This window comes from Meleagris gallopavo, chromosome 28 (assembly GCF_905368555.1).
Source record: "Meleagris gallopavo chromosome 28, MGAL_WU_HG_1.1, whole genome shotgun sequence".
Taxonomy (NCBI): Eukaryota; Metazoa; Chordata; class Aves; order Galliformes; family Phasianidae; genus Meleagris; species Meleagris gallopavo.
This window is the reverse complement of record NC_139431.1, coordinates 5,206,642-5,221,778: the sequence shown is the minus strand read 5'-3', so window position 1 is coordinate 5,221,778 and position 15,137 is coordinate 5,206,642. Positions and strand designations below refer to the sequence as shown.

Genomic DNA, 15,137 nt, shown 5'->3' with positions numbered 1-15,137 from the left:
CACATGGGGTGACAGCAGGGCAGGGACAGGAGCCCCAGCCCCACTGGCCACCCGTCATTCTTCAATATATTGCATCCCACAAAGCTCACAGCAGACGTGCAGTGCAATGGGACCACGCTTGAAGCTCTGCCGGCAGTCAGGTGAGCAGCATCATGCCGGCTGCTTGGGAGCCCCTGGCTCGAGCTCCACACACATCCCATCTGGCCGAGGGGCCGCTTACCTTCAACCGGCGACGTCTTCAGCCTCTTGCAGACAGTCTGCACACCGCCGTAGGAGTCGTTAATCCGGGTGACCGCCTCGGCACTCCGCAGCTCCATGAGATTCCTGAGCTCCACCACGGAGCAGCCAAAGTCCCCCTCATGGTTGCCTTCAGCAACCGAGTTCCCGGGGTGGTGGTCAGCCACGTTGTTCGTCATCTCGTCAAGGACAGAGCCACAAAGGTTTGCTTTCGAGGGGAGCTGGGGGTGGCCCCACAGATGTCCCCGTCCCTTGGGGTGGGCTGGGTGCAGCGGTACCTCTAGCCAAGCCCGAGTCCTCCGGATGAAGGTGTAAACAGGATGTGCATGTTACCGCGGAGGCAACCTTAGCAACGGCCAGCGTGCATCTCCTGCCGGAGGAGGAGGGCTCCCTGGATACCACAGCAACTGGAGCTGCGGAAAAGGATGGCAAAATGAGATGGTCATGGGGAGGGCTGTGAAGAAACACGCACTGTGGGGATGGCAGATGGAAATAGGAGGTGGTGCGGTTTGGGGACACGCACCAGCCCCACTTGCTCTCCTGGCCCTGCAGAACATCGGGGTTTGACTTTATTTGAGCAAAACTCCATGTTGAGTGGAGCTGGGGGCAGGAAGGGCAGCCAGGTGGTTCTCCACTCAGCCCGCAGCTGGGCAGCCCAGAACGAGCTAGCTTTAAAAATACATCTCGGCAGTGGAAAGCAGCTGTTTCCTCCCTACACTGCAGTCACTGGGCAGGAGCACCTGGTCACAGCAGGTACAGAAAGCATCCCCAGCTGTCTGACAGGAGGAGGCTCACAGCGCCAAGCTGGTTTCTGATTGCTAGTAAGAGTTGTCAGGAAATGACAGAAACTCATCCATCTCTCCAGCACAGAAGCTTGTGCATTAAGGAAATCTCTCAAAGCCCCCAAATGCTGCTGGACAGATGATGGCTCAGTCCCACAGCAAGGGCAGAACTTGCCCCAGGCAGCAACCTCCCCTGGGGCACAGCATCCTCTACCCTGGCATCTGGAGCAGGAAAGAGCAACTCTGATGGCAGCCTGGGAGATAGAGTAGGATAACAGCACAGCAAGAGCCAGGGGAAAGAAGGGCCTTCTCCCCCAAAAAGATACCCTCTGGCTCTGCTCCCCTGCTCAGCTCCAGCACACAGCTCCCAGCACAAGGGATGCTAACCCTAACTCCAACCCTGCAGGAGAGGCTCTGCAGAAGGACAATAAAGCCTTTTCTTAAAGAGGAGTAATAAAAGAGGTATGTGCTCTTGTATGAGCACTCAGAGGCTCAGAACATGCAGCCAAAGCCCAGCAGAGGGAAAAAACTCAATGCAAGCACACAGACATGCCCAGCCCTTAGCAAACCCATCAGGCAGGCACCAGAGCAGCCCCAGACATCTTAGCACCATGCTCCCAACAAACTGAGCCCAATCACAGCAGTTTGGCACCCCCCGAGGCAGCAGGACCTGCAGAAAGCAGCCCCCTCCTGCTGCTCCACGGCCTGACCCCAACCCCTGCCCTGGCAGCTACAGAGCTATCAGCAGGCACCAACCAGCCTGCAATGCCACCAATAAAGGGTCCCATGCAAAGGCATGGCTGTGTGGGGTCACCAGTGCTTCACAGGTGCTGTGGTTCTGCCCTCTGCACCCCATAGCAAGACAAAAACTGAAGGCACCAGCACCCCATAGCTGAAAGGGTAAAGGAAGGGCAGCTAATTCATATCGCAGTGCCTAACTTTTAATTACCCCCTGAAGGAGCCCACAGGTGCTCAGTCCTGGCAGTAATACTGGCCCCAAGGACTCGCTCTGGCAGTCAGGAATAAAGGAAGACCTTGGCCAGAACTAGGGCTTCCCTAGAAGCCAACACTCTAATGAGTTCCTAATGACTCCAGCAGCACTCAGGGCTGCCCGTCACTCCGTAATGAGTTTCCAGAGCCTCCAGGTGCTGGAGATGAAGGAGTGCTGTCCAAGGGTCTCCTCTGCTGGAGGACAAGGCACTGGGTGCCTGCATTCTGCAGAGCAAGTGAAGACAGTGCTGGTGGGAGCACACAACCAGGGAGACCAGACCAGCAGCACAGCGTCACCTCCTGAGCAGTGTTCCCAGACCAGAAGCTGGCAGCAGGAAGGACACCCAGAAAGCAAGCATGCAGACATGGGAGGAGGTAGCCATGGAGCTGATGCAGTGCTGCAGACAAACCTGCCCGGAATAATAAGCGGCTGCATTACACCTCCATCCTGGCTGGGAGAGCAGCTGCATGCCAGCACAGACTCAGCACACAGTGAGGCACCAGGCAGAAAGCAGCCACTGGCACAAGGGCAGGACCCATCTGCTGTCAGATGTGGGGAAAGGAAAGAGGGCAGCAGGGAGAGGGACATAGCTGCAGGACAGGCACCAGAGCTGGGAGCAGCCCCACAACCACACAGCTTCTCCATGGCACAAGCAGTGCAAGCGCCCAGGGCTCATCACTTCTTCCCCAAGGGTACAAAGCCAAGCTGGAACAAAAACTGGCTGCATGGCACCGGCCGGACGTTTCCCACACAACACCTTCATGCCAAGGCACCAGAGTTCTGCCTGCAACGCCAGCAGCACTGCAGCCCCAGCACAACACAGCCTGCAGCTGCTGCTCAGGCAGCAGGAATGCAGACCTGCATGGAGATCCCCATTCCCGTGCTGCCGGATGCCACCGCATGCTCCTGGGACAGCAACAGCAGTGCTTCCCATGTCCTCTGCTGTGCTTTAAGGCAAACCCTCCTCACCTCCGGTTGGCATGCTTGGAGAAAGCAGACAGACCGTGAACACAAAGCCAGCCCAGCACTGCACCCAGCAGCCAACCCAGCCCGGCACAGCTGTTCCTTTACCCATGGCAGATGGAGAAATCAGCACTCCAGCTCAGCACCTTCCTGCATTTTGCACGAGAAAGCCCTGAACATCTCCCAGCCACGACGACGAGAACAACCCCAGCTGGGGCAGGTGGATACAGCCCCTAAACAGACACAGGCCCCATTCATGGAGCAACTCGCCCCCAACCCTCCCCACCCCTGACCCCTGCAGCTGCCCCGTCCCAGCCCTGCTGAGGGGCCATCCCTTCCCCAGCTTCAGCAATAGGGGCTAAAAAAACTGCTCCTGAAGGTTGCCATGGAAAAGTCAATGTAAAGCTGCGGCAGGGATGCTGTTTACATTGCCAAACCAGGGAGAAAAAAGGAAAAAAAAAAACTGAAAAAGCATCCAAGGAGAGAGCACAATGGTCCCCCCAGCACAGACCACCATGGAGCCACATCCGCTGTGATGAGAGGGGAGGGGGGGACAGCTTCCTAGGTTGCAGCCCCTCAGCAAGGATGGAGTGCTGCAGGCGGGTGATCCACACCCCACGTGGTCCCCAATCCCCCCCAACCCCGGAGCAAGGGAGCCCCGGGCCCCTCCCTGCACACTCACCAAATTGCAATGTGCAGATGGCAGCAGCTCCACTCCTGATTGCCAGCAACACCCATGGGCCGCCTGCCCCTCGCTGTGCTTAACCCCTCCAGTGCTGGGACGCCCAGCCAGCCACAGGGCATGTTAACCCATGCAATTAAAAAAAAAAATAATCACAGAAGCAGTTTGCAGCTCACAGCTGTGAACCACACACTCTATAGGGGCAATACACAGCTCCCAAAGAGACACTGCCCACAGGATGTCAGCTCCTCACCTCTGCCCCCAGCTGCAGCATCATCTGCTGCCTTTGCTTCCTTTAGTTTGGGGCTGCCAGAGCCCCAGGAGGGTGACAGCACCATGCAGTGTTTCTGCATGGGGAAACCCTGAGTGCCACTGACAGCCACCTGACACGTTGGGAGCTGGGGGCGTGCATGGGGACAGCTCCAGCACTGAGCAAAATACAAGAGTCAAAGTCCAGTGCAGACTCTAACAAGTTGGCAAGTGGCCTTCTTTCCTTCACAATTGGGAAGGATCTCCCAGCCTTCATCTTGCAAGAGAGGGGCGCTGAGCATGGCACGAGAGGTTCAGCTGCAGGAAGCAGCCAGCCCAGCAGTACAGCTGAGCAGCAGCCTCCACACACAGAGACCACCTCTGCACCATGGCAATTCCACCAGCACAGGGCTGCCACCACTTGGAACACAGCTGCAGGGTCAGGAGGGGCTCTGAGCCGCTCCAACCTGGGCTGCCAGCAGCGCATGCAGCACTCAGCACAGGGCAGGGCTCACAGCCCTCAGAGCTGTCACCCTGCTGCATCCCCATGGCACTGCGCGGCTGGAGCTACAGGGTGCCCCACTGCCCTCCCACAGCTCATCTTGGGCTGCTCCAGATATCTCCAACCACTGCAACCCTGCCAACACACCCATAAAACCCACACTTGCGGAGATGGAAGACGAGTAGCAGCCACGCCACAGAGGGACACACACTGTATGACCATGGCACCAGCAGACACAGCAGCAGCACCCCATGCCCACAGCACCACACCACTGCACATCTTCCTCTTTGTCTCCCCACCACGGGGTGGAGGGAAGCAGGGGTGGACAGCACTGAGATGAAAGGAGGACCAGCACAGATGAAGGGCAGCTCACAGAATCACAGGGTTAGGAGAGACCTCAAGGATCGTGAATCTCCAACCCCCCTGCAACTCCCCTCACCTTGCACATCACTCTGCAGGGAGCCAGCAGCTGCCAGCAGCCCACTAATTAACGCTGCTCACTTCATGCCCATATCACCTCTTGTTAACTAAGGTAGGAAAACTTTTTTCCACATGCCCAAGGCAGCAATCAGCCCTTGCAAAAGAGCAGCAGGCGCACTGTAGCAGCGCACACCACACTCAGACACTACCACAGCTCCCCAGAATTCACCGTGCCCAGAGTGGGGCTCCTGCATGGCACATCCATGCAGGACCTGGAGCCCCGTGCTGGGGGCTCAGGAATGTGCCATGCAACGGGGCTTCCCCGCAGCTGCAGGACACAGAGCAGAGGAATTTCAAGGAGGTGGAAAAAAGAAAACTGAGGGAGTCTCCAGGCAAGCTGTCAAGGGGAATGTTTCCATCTAAGGCCTTGGTATTTCTCTCCCGGCGCCTGCACTAAGTCATTCAAGCTCCTCTCATTATTCTTGTGTGCTTTACAAGGTAGCACAGGCAGCAGGGTTGGTGGAGGAATGCAGGAATGCACATGAAGAGCTCCTCCTGCACCAGCAGCACCCGGAACCCCACCACAGGGCAGCACCTCCCACAGCTCCGGGACCACCGGGCTCCACAGTCCTACAGGCAGAGGGCCAGGCCAGGACAGCCTTTGTCCTCTGCTTCTCCATCCCACTCAGCACCAGGAAACAGGTTCCTCCTGCACCAGCACCACGCGTGGTGATACGGCACCAGCCGGCTGCCTGTTGGGCAACCCTTCACTCCTGTGGCTTTTTGCCCATCCAGATCCATCTGTTGGGCAGTTCCCTCGTGGTGAGAGGCAGACAGCTCTGACACCGCTGAGGTTTGGGCTCCAACTGCAGCAGCACTCAGAAAGCAGAGCTCCCCACATTGCATTTCCCAAGCACTTCCCACAGTGCAGCAACATCCCGGGGCAGCACCACTCCCCGCAGTGCACACTGCTGGGGAATCTGAGGCAGCCCCACCATCGCCCTGCACAGAGAGCAGGCTAACAGCTCCACTTAAAACAAGAAGCAGCAGGCGGGCACCAACCTGCAGAGCATGAGGGCATCTCATGGGCAAAACACCACCCGGAGAAGGAGAGTGATCAGCTGGGACCACATGGGCACAGCCGTGGTATTTTTAGCAGTATTACACAGGGACAGGGGATTCCTACCCTGAACATCCCCGGGGGTTTAAAATAGGCCCCGGCACTTCCTCCTGTGAGCAGAGGAATAAGCAGCAGTGCTGTGAGCACCCCATCCCCCCAGCATGGGTCCTGCAGCATCCTAGACTGGGGGCACCAAATCCCTGTCCCACCAGAGCAATGCTGCAGCACTGACCTGTGCCGGCACGATGCAATGTTTCTGCCTACACGCTCAGCAAAAAGAGAAAGTGCACGCAAGGAATAAAATAAAATAGCCACGATTTAAAAAAAAAAAAAAAAAATCCCTCTTGATGACAGCAGGAGAAACTGAGGCAGAGGACACAACACTTAGCATACACCATGGGATGAGCAGAGCATTCCCCAAAACATGGGGCACATCCCAGCACAGGGGACTCCAGCACTGGGAACACAGAGAGACATCTGTGCTCCGCCACTCCAGACACCGAGCAGACAGAGGGGCTTTGAGGGGGGGGGCCGTGAGCCCCCCTCCGAAAGGGTTAAAAAGCAAAGCCAGCAGCAGCAAGAGGAAAAACACACCGCTCCCCGGCTGCTCGCCACTTCCCTTCCCAACATGCCCCGCTCCTGGGAAAGTGTAGGCTGTTTTCCATATATAACTGCAAACTGTTCCATGCAGTAAGAAGTCTAATTAAAGGGATTGAGGGAGAGAAGGAGAGATGCAGAAAACCGAAAAGTAACATTTATATGAAGGAAGAAAGGCTGCAGCCCAGGCACCAAATTAGACCCTTCGCAGAGTGAAGCTCTGTGATATCATCGAGAGACCACAGCGAGGCAGAGCGGCAGCTTATCAGAAGAGGCAAATCAGAGCCTGGAAAGCACATACCAATAAGTGAGAGTCAGATGGGCCATGAGAGGGGCGGGGAAGGAGCAGCCCACCCCTGCTCAGGATAACGCACAATGCCACAGGGGTCTGCACGCACACCACTGGGTCCCCCATTCTGTGGGGGAAGAAGAGCTACTGAAGCAAAACCACAGCAAAGAATGGGAAACTGATGTTTGGGGCACCCCCTCCTCCTGTATTCCCCACCCAGCCATGTGCTGAGTAGGGAAGAAATCTACACGTCTGTGACCCAAAGCCCCCCAGCAAGTTGTGCCCCTGTGAGCTCAGATCCAGCGACCAAACACTGCTCTGTAACCACAGGGTCACACGAGGTGAGCTCTGCGCTCACCAGACTGCAGCCAGCACCCACCCCCACAGACAGCCATGCCGGTGGGCTCCAACCCAGGGACAGCAGCGAGAGGGCAGAGGACTGCTGCAGCAGCAGGCACAAAGCAGCCTAGAACAAAGTAGGCAGCTCCGTGAGCATGGCACTGGGGTGCACAAGGCACCCTTGTCCTCCCCACTGCCCTTCTGCATGCAGACAGGTTCTGGGTAGCCTGCTTCCCTGGGTCCCTTCTTGGCAGCAGGGTGTCAAGAGATGCTGCACGGCTGAGGAAGAGTGAGGCTGCTCCATGCAGACAGCTGCAGCCAGGGAAGCGGCAGGAGGAAGGGAGGATCCCTCAGTGTCCTTTCCAAAGGGAAAAGGGACATCCCCTGAAGCAAAACATCAGACAGCAAGAGAAGCACCACAAGCCCTGTGGTGTCTGCCTGGGGAGCGCAGCACAAGTTCCCCCTGTGCTGCAGCAGCACAAGCTGCAGCATCTCATGTGGATGTGATGCATTTCACGTCCAACTGCAGGAGTCAGAGGAACCCCTGCCTGCTGCCCTGCAGAGCAACAGGCAGATGCTGCAGGGAGAGAAACAAAGGGATGCCGCCCACCTGCACCTCCAACCTGGTGCATGCGGAGTGGGATGCCTGGATGAGGTGACACCAGGGGGCACAGAGCATCTCAAGTACATGGAAATGGGCAGTGGGATGGGGGAGGATTCTCTATGGGTTGCACAGTCCAGTGCTCTCCGACAAGGCAATGCTGCTGGAGTGCAGTCAGCTGCTTCAGCCCCTTTGCTTTTGGCTGGTCCCATTGGGATCAGCATTACAAGCAATTCGTCATTTGGGAAATAACGACACCTCACCCCTCCTCCCTCAAATAAAACTCAAAAGACATCATTTAGCCAAGCTGAGTCCTGACACCTAAAAATAGCTGGCACCATCAGCCTGCAGAGCACAGCCAGGCAGCTTCACAGCTCGCAGCACAGCCTGGGACACGGCAGCTTCGGGTCACGGGGACAGTCCATGCAATGCAAGGAGCAGCAGCAGCCCTACATGATTTCCAGCGCTGACACAGAGCCATATCTGCACAAAGATATCCAAGACAGAGCACACAGTCCATCAGGTGCTCAGGAACAGAGCCATCCCCACACCTGTCCTCATATCCCACTGCCCACAGCAGCGACAGCCTGAGCGATAGCACAAGCACCAGAGCAGCTTTCCCACCATCAGCTGAAAGCATCAGCAAGCTGCAGCCAGAGATCTGCTTGGAACAAATGAAGCACTCTGAAAACCCAGTGTAACTCCAGAGCAGCTTGCAAGGAGGTGGGAAGAGGGACTTCAGCAGCAGGGGCAGCACTCGGCCTGCAGGAGGGTTGGGACAGGACATAGACATTTCAGAGGGAGCAAACAGAAAGTCTCTCGCGAGCGCTGGGTGCAGAGCCAGGAGCAGAGGGGAAGGGACAGCTAAGCTCAGGGTCCCTAACGACCATCACAGGAAAGCGCACTGAAAATCAGACACCTTCTACCCGAAATCTGAGCCTGGAGCTGCAAATCTGACCAGCGGATCCAGCGTTCAAAGAGCAAAGGTCGCAGCGAACCCCAGCCAGACCCCTCGGCGGGGCTGATCCATCCCGCAGCCCCCCCGGCCCCACCAGCTTATTTTTAGCCCGGGGAAAGCAGGAGCTTTGCTGCCGGTTCCCAGTCAGAACGAGCCTGAATGGATCTCCTCAGCTCCCATCCAACCTCAGCACAGCGTCTTCCTCTGCCTATGGAGGAGGAGGATGCTGGGATCAGGATCTGCAGCACAGGGCTCCGCTGCACTCCCAACTCCGGGCACCGCGCTGACCTTTGTGCATCCAAGACAGCAGCAGCCTGGGAGGTGGCAGAGCAGCGTGGACAGGAGCAGGACAGCGCTGGGCCATGCATGGGAGGGAGCAGGCAAGGATCCCTCCTCCCTGCTGGACAAACTCTTACAGGTAGGGCTTCCACCCACTGCTCACTGCATCCCGATCACTTCAGTAGGTGGGAATACACACTTTGGGCATCGAAAATAATAAAGGGACAGATTTCCACTCTGTCGGCCTGCGGATGCCAGAGCTCTGCTAGTTCCCAGCCCACTGCCAACTCATCCCTGCCACGGAAGGAAAAGTTTCCCCATCAGCACAAACCACAGCCAAACCTCCACGCCCCGCACGCCACACAACAGTCCCTGCGTCCCTCTGCATGTGCCACACGGACGCTCCTGCCCCAGGACCCACACCTCAGCCTCCTGCAGGTGAAGCTCAGCAGCTCCCCAGGGCAGGAGGACACAGCACAGTCTTTACTCAGTGAGCTCAATGAGTGTCACAGAGTCCTGTCCCAGTGAATGACACAGGTGGGTGACACATCAGCAATGTGTCATGCACTCCACAAGTGCTGGGCATTTCCTTTCTTTCTTTCTTTTTTTTTTTTTTTTTTTTTTTTCTTTCCTCTTCCCTCCCCCTTTTCCAACAAGCAAATATAGGAGTAGGATTTATAAGACCATGGAAACTCTATTATCCTTCTGCATTAAAGCCAAAAGCAACTCATTAAAACACCAAAGTGGGATGTCTCATCAGCTCAGTAAGCTCCAGCAGGAGGTGGCAGGGATGCAGCTCCTGCACAGCCCCACACCAGGCACAAGGAGCCAGGAGCCCCGGGCTGGGGCAGCAATCCCTCCTTGCTGCAGGAGCTCTGCACACACCAATCCTGCGAGCAGGGATGCAGAGATGTGTCCTATCCTCCTCCTACTTAAGCCCAAAGCTCAGAGCTGCTTACCCCAGAGCATCTCCATCACCACAACACCAGAAGCAGAAGACAGGTCCTCACCACCTTGCTGAAAGAGGGATGCACTCCGTCTCCCTGCTCACCCAGACCCATTTATCTCCCCTTCCATGCACCAGTTCTCCACCTGTACAACAGAAGAGACACCACTGCTTCCATCCACCTCAACCAGACATCAGGCAGCAGCACCCCGTGCTCATACTGCATCTCTAGGATCCAATCCCGGAAGCCTCCAACAGGGCAGAGGAATTTGGAAGGCAGCATCACCTCCTCGCACTGCAGCAGCCACCCCTACAGACCTGCATCCATTGCTCCAGCCATGCTGAGCAGTGCAGCTTCCAGAGGGCTCAGAGAGCAGCAAGAATTTGCAGAACACAGCAGGGAGGGATCCAGGCTGAAGCGAGTCCTGGAGTGGAGCTGCAGAAGGGGAGCAGCCAGCAGCAGCGGTGCCTGCAGCACAGGGCAGCAGATCCCTGCGGGCTGCTCACAGCACTGCAGCAACAGGCAGTGGAAATGCTACAAGCAAACTGTGCTCACGGCACAGCGAGGGCAAAATAAATTATATACACGCGTACACCCGCGGATACATTTATATACGCACTGATTGATTTAAAAAAAAAAAAAAAGAGAGGGAGAGAATCAGCGAGAATGCAGGGAACTAAGGGAAGCTGAAAGGGTGCACGCAGCTCCCGGGGCACCTCAGCAGCTAGGGAAGGCCCGGGGAAGGGGGAATTCCTCACACACGGCTCCACCCCACCGCTTTCTGCCGCACAACAATGGCAGAGCGAAGCGGTCCCTCCCCGCAGCCGCTCAGAACGGGGCCGTAGCGCCGCACGAGCGGATACGGCGATGCTCAGCGCGGAGCGCCGTGGAGCACAGAGCCCCGCACGGCGGCGGGCGGCTCGGGGGAGGCAGCACCCCGCGGGGCAGCGCTCGGGGACGGACACCGCAGGACCGCGCCGGGCTGGGAGCGGGGGGAGGCGGAGGTGTCAGCCACTCCCGTTCGCTGTTTAACGATTCAGGTGCGTTTCGGCGCTCACACTGAGCGCGGCGGCCGCAGCCGCGCAGCCAACGCGAGCGGCTACCGGGAGCGCTGCGCCCGTTTGGGGGCGGGGTGAGAATGCAGAGAGGTGCCCCCGCCCCGCCCCGAGGCGCAAACAGGTCTGCGAGCCGAGCACCCCCCCGCCCTCAGGTCTCCGGAGATAAGAGGACAATAACCCATTGTCCCTCCCCCCCGCTCCCTCCCCGCCCGCATCCAGAACGACCAGGAAGAGGGGGGCCGTGCAGCCCCACGGCCCGGGCCGTGCCCGCAACCCCCGCCCCACCCGGCGCTGCCGCAGGCTGGGAGCGGCTCCTGCCCCGGGCTGAGGGGGAGCCGCCCCTGCGGTACCTCCCGGCGCTGCCCTCGGGCTGCCGCAAGGCGCTCCCCCCTCCCTCCAACCCTGCAGCCCGCGTTGCTCTGCCCTTCCCTCCGGCCGCGGCCGCGTCCACGAGCCGTGCCTGCCCCCTACCCCTCCCCTTCTACCCCCCCACACCGCTCTGCCACGCGGGAACGCCGCGGCAGCCCCCCCGCTCCCCCTTTCCCCAAGGGCAGCAACAAGTGGCGGGCGGCAGTTACAGCCGGAGCGCTCCCCGCTCCTCACCCAGCCCCTCCGGGTTCGCACAGACCCGGGGCGTCACGGCCACCCCCCAAACCGCTCCGCGCTCCACTCGAATCGGGGGTATGCGCGCAGTCCCAGCGCTCCCCAAATTCCGACGTCTACCCAGTCCCCCCCGCTCCCTCCCACTTGCCGCACTGGTCCCGTGCCTTCCACCCAACCGACACCACCTCCTCCCCCCCCCCAACAGACGACCCCGCAGCAACTGCGGCGTTATGGAAGCCGAAAGCCGCGCGCTCCTTCCGCGGGCCGCCCCCCCAACGGAACATCGAATGCAGCACAGCCGCCTCCGCCCGCCCCACCCGAGGGGGCACCGGGAACAAACTCCCCCCTTCCCCCGCCACGGTCCCGCACTCACCGGCGCGGCGCCCCGTCCCGGCTGTCGGCAGAGCCCCCGCGGGCAGCCATAAGGAGGGCGGCGACGGCTGTGGAGCTAGCGGGAGAAAATGCTTGTCATGGCAACCCGCGCCGGGCCGGGCCGGGCCTGCCGGGGGAGGGGCTGCCTTAAGGTGGCGGCCCGCCCCGTCCGCTGCTTAAGGGGGACGGGAGGCGGCGGGCGAGGCTGTGTCCCCCGGGCGCTGCGGGGCGGATGCCCCCTCGGGCCGCTATCGGTGTACCCCGCGGACACCACCCCTCTCCCCCAGGAACCCCCGCCGGGTAGTATAGGTGAACCCCGGCGTTGGTACGTTACCTCCAAACGTTGTGGGCCTCCCCAGAAGCACCACCCCCTCCCCCAGCCCCCCCCGAGCAGCACAGATGTACCCCCGGGAGGTGCGTGTCTGTGCATTGTCACCCTTGCGGAGCAGCCACAAGCGGTGCATGCACCCTTGGGATCAATGGCCCCCCTCCAAGCACTGTGATCCTTGCGTGCCCCCCCACCTCGACCAGTACAGGTGTACCTCCAGGAGGAGCAGCCGCAGGGCAGCACTGCATGCACTCCTGGCACTGTAGATCCCCCTTGGGCAGTGCACCCCCAAGCACTGTGTGCACCACTCCTGGCATTGCGGGTACAGAACAAGTGCCTGCACCCCCAAAATCTGAGTATCCCCCTTCTGCTTGTGCTGCAGCCCCTGCTGGGGTGGTCAAACTCCCTCAAGCAGTATAGGTTGCTCCCCATGATGCATGCAGCTGGGACCCCCTCCGATAGTGTGGTCACTGCAGAACAGGATGCACAAAAAGTCCTCCCTGACCCGAGCATGGGGCACAAAATTTCTGGAGCAGCACTCGAGGTTCCTCGTGGTCACTGTGGTTAGTGACACATGCTGGGGGGGGTCTGCCCCACCTTGCAACTCATAGGGCACGGCCACTGCTGTCCCTGCAGCATGGAGTGGTGGTGAAACCCAGGAGGGCTACAGCTGCTTCTTGAGCTGCAGAGCATGAATCGCAGCCCCTTGCCCAGGAAAACCCACCACTCCCCACTTTTATTATAGAAGCAAAGAGTAAAGTATGCATTGAAACTCGACTGAAGCCCTTGAAACACAGTGGCTGTAAGGAAAACGTAACATGGCACTGATGCAGCCATGCTGGTGTAACACTGGGTGTAGGCAACCTTAACTCAGCACTAATCCTGTTGTTTGGGCATGCAACGCAGTTCAAGTCAAACCAGTGTAACATCTGTGCATGCACAAGCCCTTATTTAACGCCTGTAATGTTTCCCCCTGCCTTGAGGGCCTGCACCTCAATAACTTTGCATTCCTGAATAGTCCAGGAGGGGTTCCTCTTTGGGCCTTTAGGAAGGGGATTCCTCCCTGTGTGCTTTGTTTGCTGAGCTCTTAGGGCAGTGCTCTGCAAGCAGATTGTACAGCTGCGTTCAGCAGTGGGCAGCCTGCAGCCCTGCAGCCACCCCGGATTGCAATGCAGGGACAGTTATCCAAAATCAGCAGAACGACTGCAGAGCATCAGGCATGGCACAGACACAGTGTCTCCTTGGGGCTTTACACGGAAGGCACCAAACTGCTCCAATGCTCTGGAGCGGGACAGGGGAAAGGGGCCTGAGCTCATCACTGATATTTTCTTTGGTGCTGGTTGTTCCTTACTATGAAATCTGGGCACTGTTGCAGCAAGAGCAAGTCTCGTATCTCAAAGCAAGCTCAGCCATCCTCCATTCCTGAGCACAGTCAGCACACAGGGCTGCATTGACCGTGTTTGGTCCTAGTGACTGCAGAACAGCTTGAAAATTGGACGGAGGGATAGTGCTTCCAAAGGGATGAGATGCAGAATGGCTGTTGAGATACTGGCCTTTTAAAACAAGTTTTCTGATTATGGAAGGAATCTCTGACCATCTGGATTTGGACTCTGCAGAGGAAATCAGCCTTCCTACCTCAGGGAACCTGTTGAATTTGCAGTCCCTTTGGGCTCCATCTGAAATTGAGGGGAGGCTCTTCCAGCTTGCACATAGCTGAAGGAACCAGCCAAAATCTATCAGAAAACGTGTCAGCCCGCAATCACGGCACTGGTGCTCAGCTGCTCCTGCCTGGTGCTTTTCCATTACATCAAGAACAACCATAAACACTGGGGCTGAAAGCCCCTTCCATTTTGCATTTAAGGAAAAGCACATGGAGGAAAGTCAGACAGCCCCGCAGAGAAGTGAGCAGAGTGCTGGTGCAGAGCAAGTAGAGAGTTCCTGCACAGAGAGCTTTGGGGTCATCCAAGCCCTGGGCTGATGCTGAGCTAACCCCACTCTGGAGGTGTGGGCTCTGTCTGAACAGTGCCTGTGCTCTGTCACCTCCTTCTCTCCACATCCTTCAGCCCTCCTTGCTTTCCCGCTCACAGCTGAGGGACTGCGTCAGGTTTCAGGACCAGGACCGTCCTAAACCCTCTCCTGCCGGGAGCCCTGCTGGGCTGGCAGCCTCTGCTCTTAGCTGTGATTTGGTGCTCTTTTTCTATAGAGGACAGAGCGCTGCTCTTTGGCCATGCATTCTGTGAGCAAAGCAGAAAGCGATCCTGAGCGGTGTGTAGCCTAAAAGTACCCTGAAATAAGGATCAGTCTGCCAGGTTTTCCTGTAAAAATTAGGCTTAAGTGATAATTTTCCTTTATAAAGTGTATGAAACTTCATAATAATTTGTCTTTAATGTCTCCCAGGCTGGGAACTTGTAGGTGGAGTTTTAGCCCAAAATGAATTGAATCAGCCAAGTTGTATCCGCCAAGATACAAACCCATCAAAACCCAAGGCCAGATCCTGACCTCATCTCTGCGGGTACAAATCCAGCATGGCTGTGCTGGAGTCAGCATGGAAAGTTTTGTCACTGTGCCGGGAGGCAGCGAGCAGGATTGGACCCCAGGGTTTCTAATGGAAACACTGACTGAGCCTTGAGCACCAGGCAGAGCGTCTGTGAAATCTTTCTCCATTCAGAGCTAAATATAGGGAGAGAGAGAGAGAGAGCGCGCGCAATTCAGCTTTCAGTGCTCACAGATAAATAAACCCCCAGCACTGCTCTGCTGTGAGCTGCTGGCAGGTGGTCCTGAGGGGTGCGGGGCTGCCCGGTGCTGCTGTAGCGCAGGGCT

The 15,137-nt window shown here is 58.0% G+C and overlaps 1 protein-coding gene across 6 annotated transcripts in view; it reads right to left on the bottom strand.

Moving 5' to 3' along the window:
- Positions 1–12,147, bottom strand: part of LOC100549255 (plasma membrane calcium-transporting ATPase 4) — a 36,890-nt gene extending 24,743 nt beyond the window's left edge. For 5 of the 6 annotated variants that reach the window (XM_085210190.1, XM_085210193.1, XM_085210195.1 and 2 more), the window contains exons 1-2: positions 11,991–12,147; positions 221–650 (exon numbers count right to left, since the gene is read on the bottom strand). In XM_085210190.1, the coding sequence (XP_085066316.1) occupies positions 221–416 (196 nt within the window). In that variant the 5' untranslated portion in view covers positions 417–650; positions 11,991–12,147. Of the gene's footprint in view, positions 1–220; positions 651–3,655; positions 6,755–11,990 lie in introns of those variants that run through there. The other variant, XM_085210191.1, reaches the window with a different exon arrangement.
- Between the last annotated feature and the right edge of the window lie 2,990 nt (positions 12,148–15,137).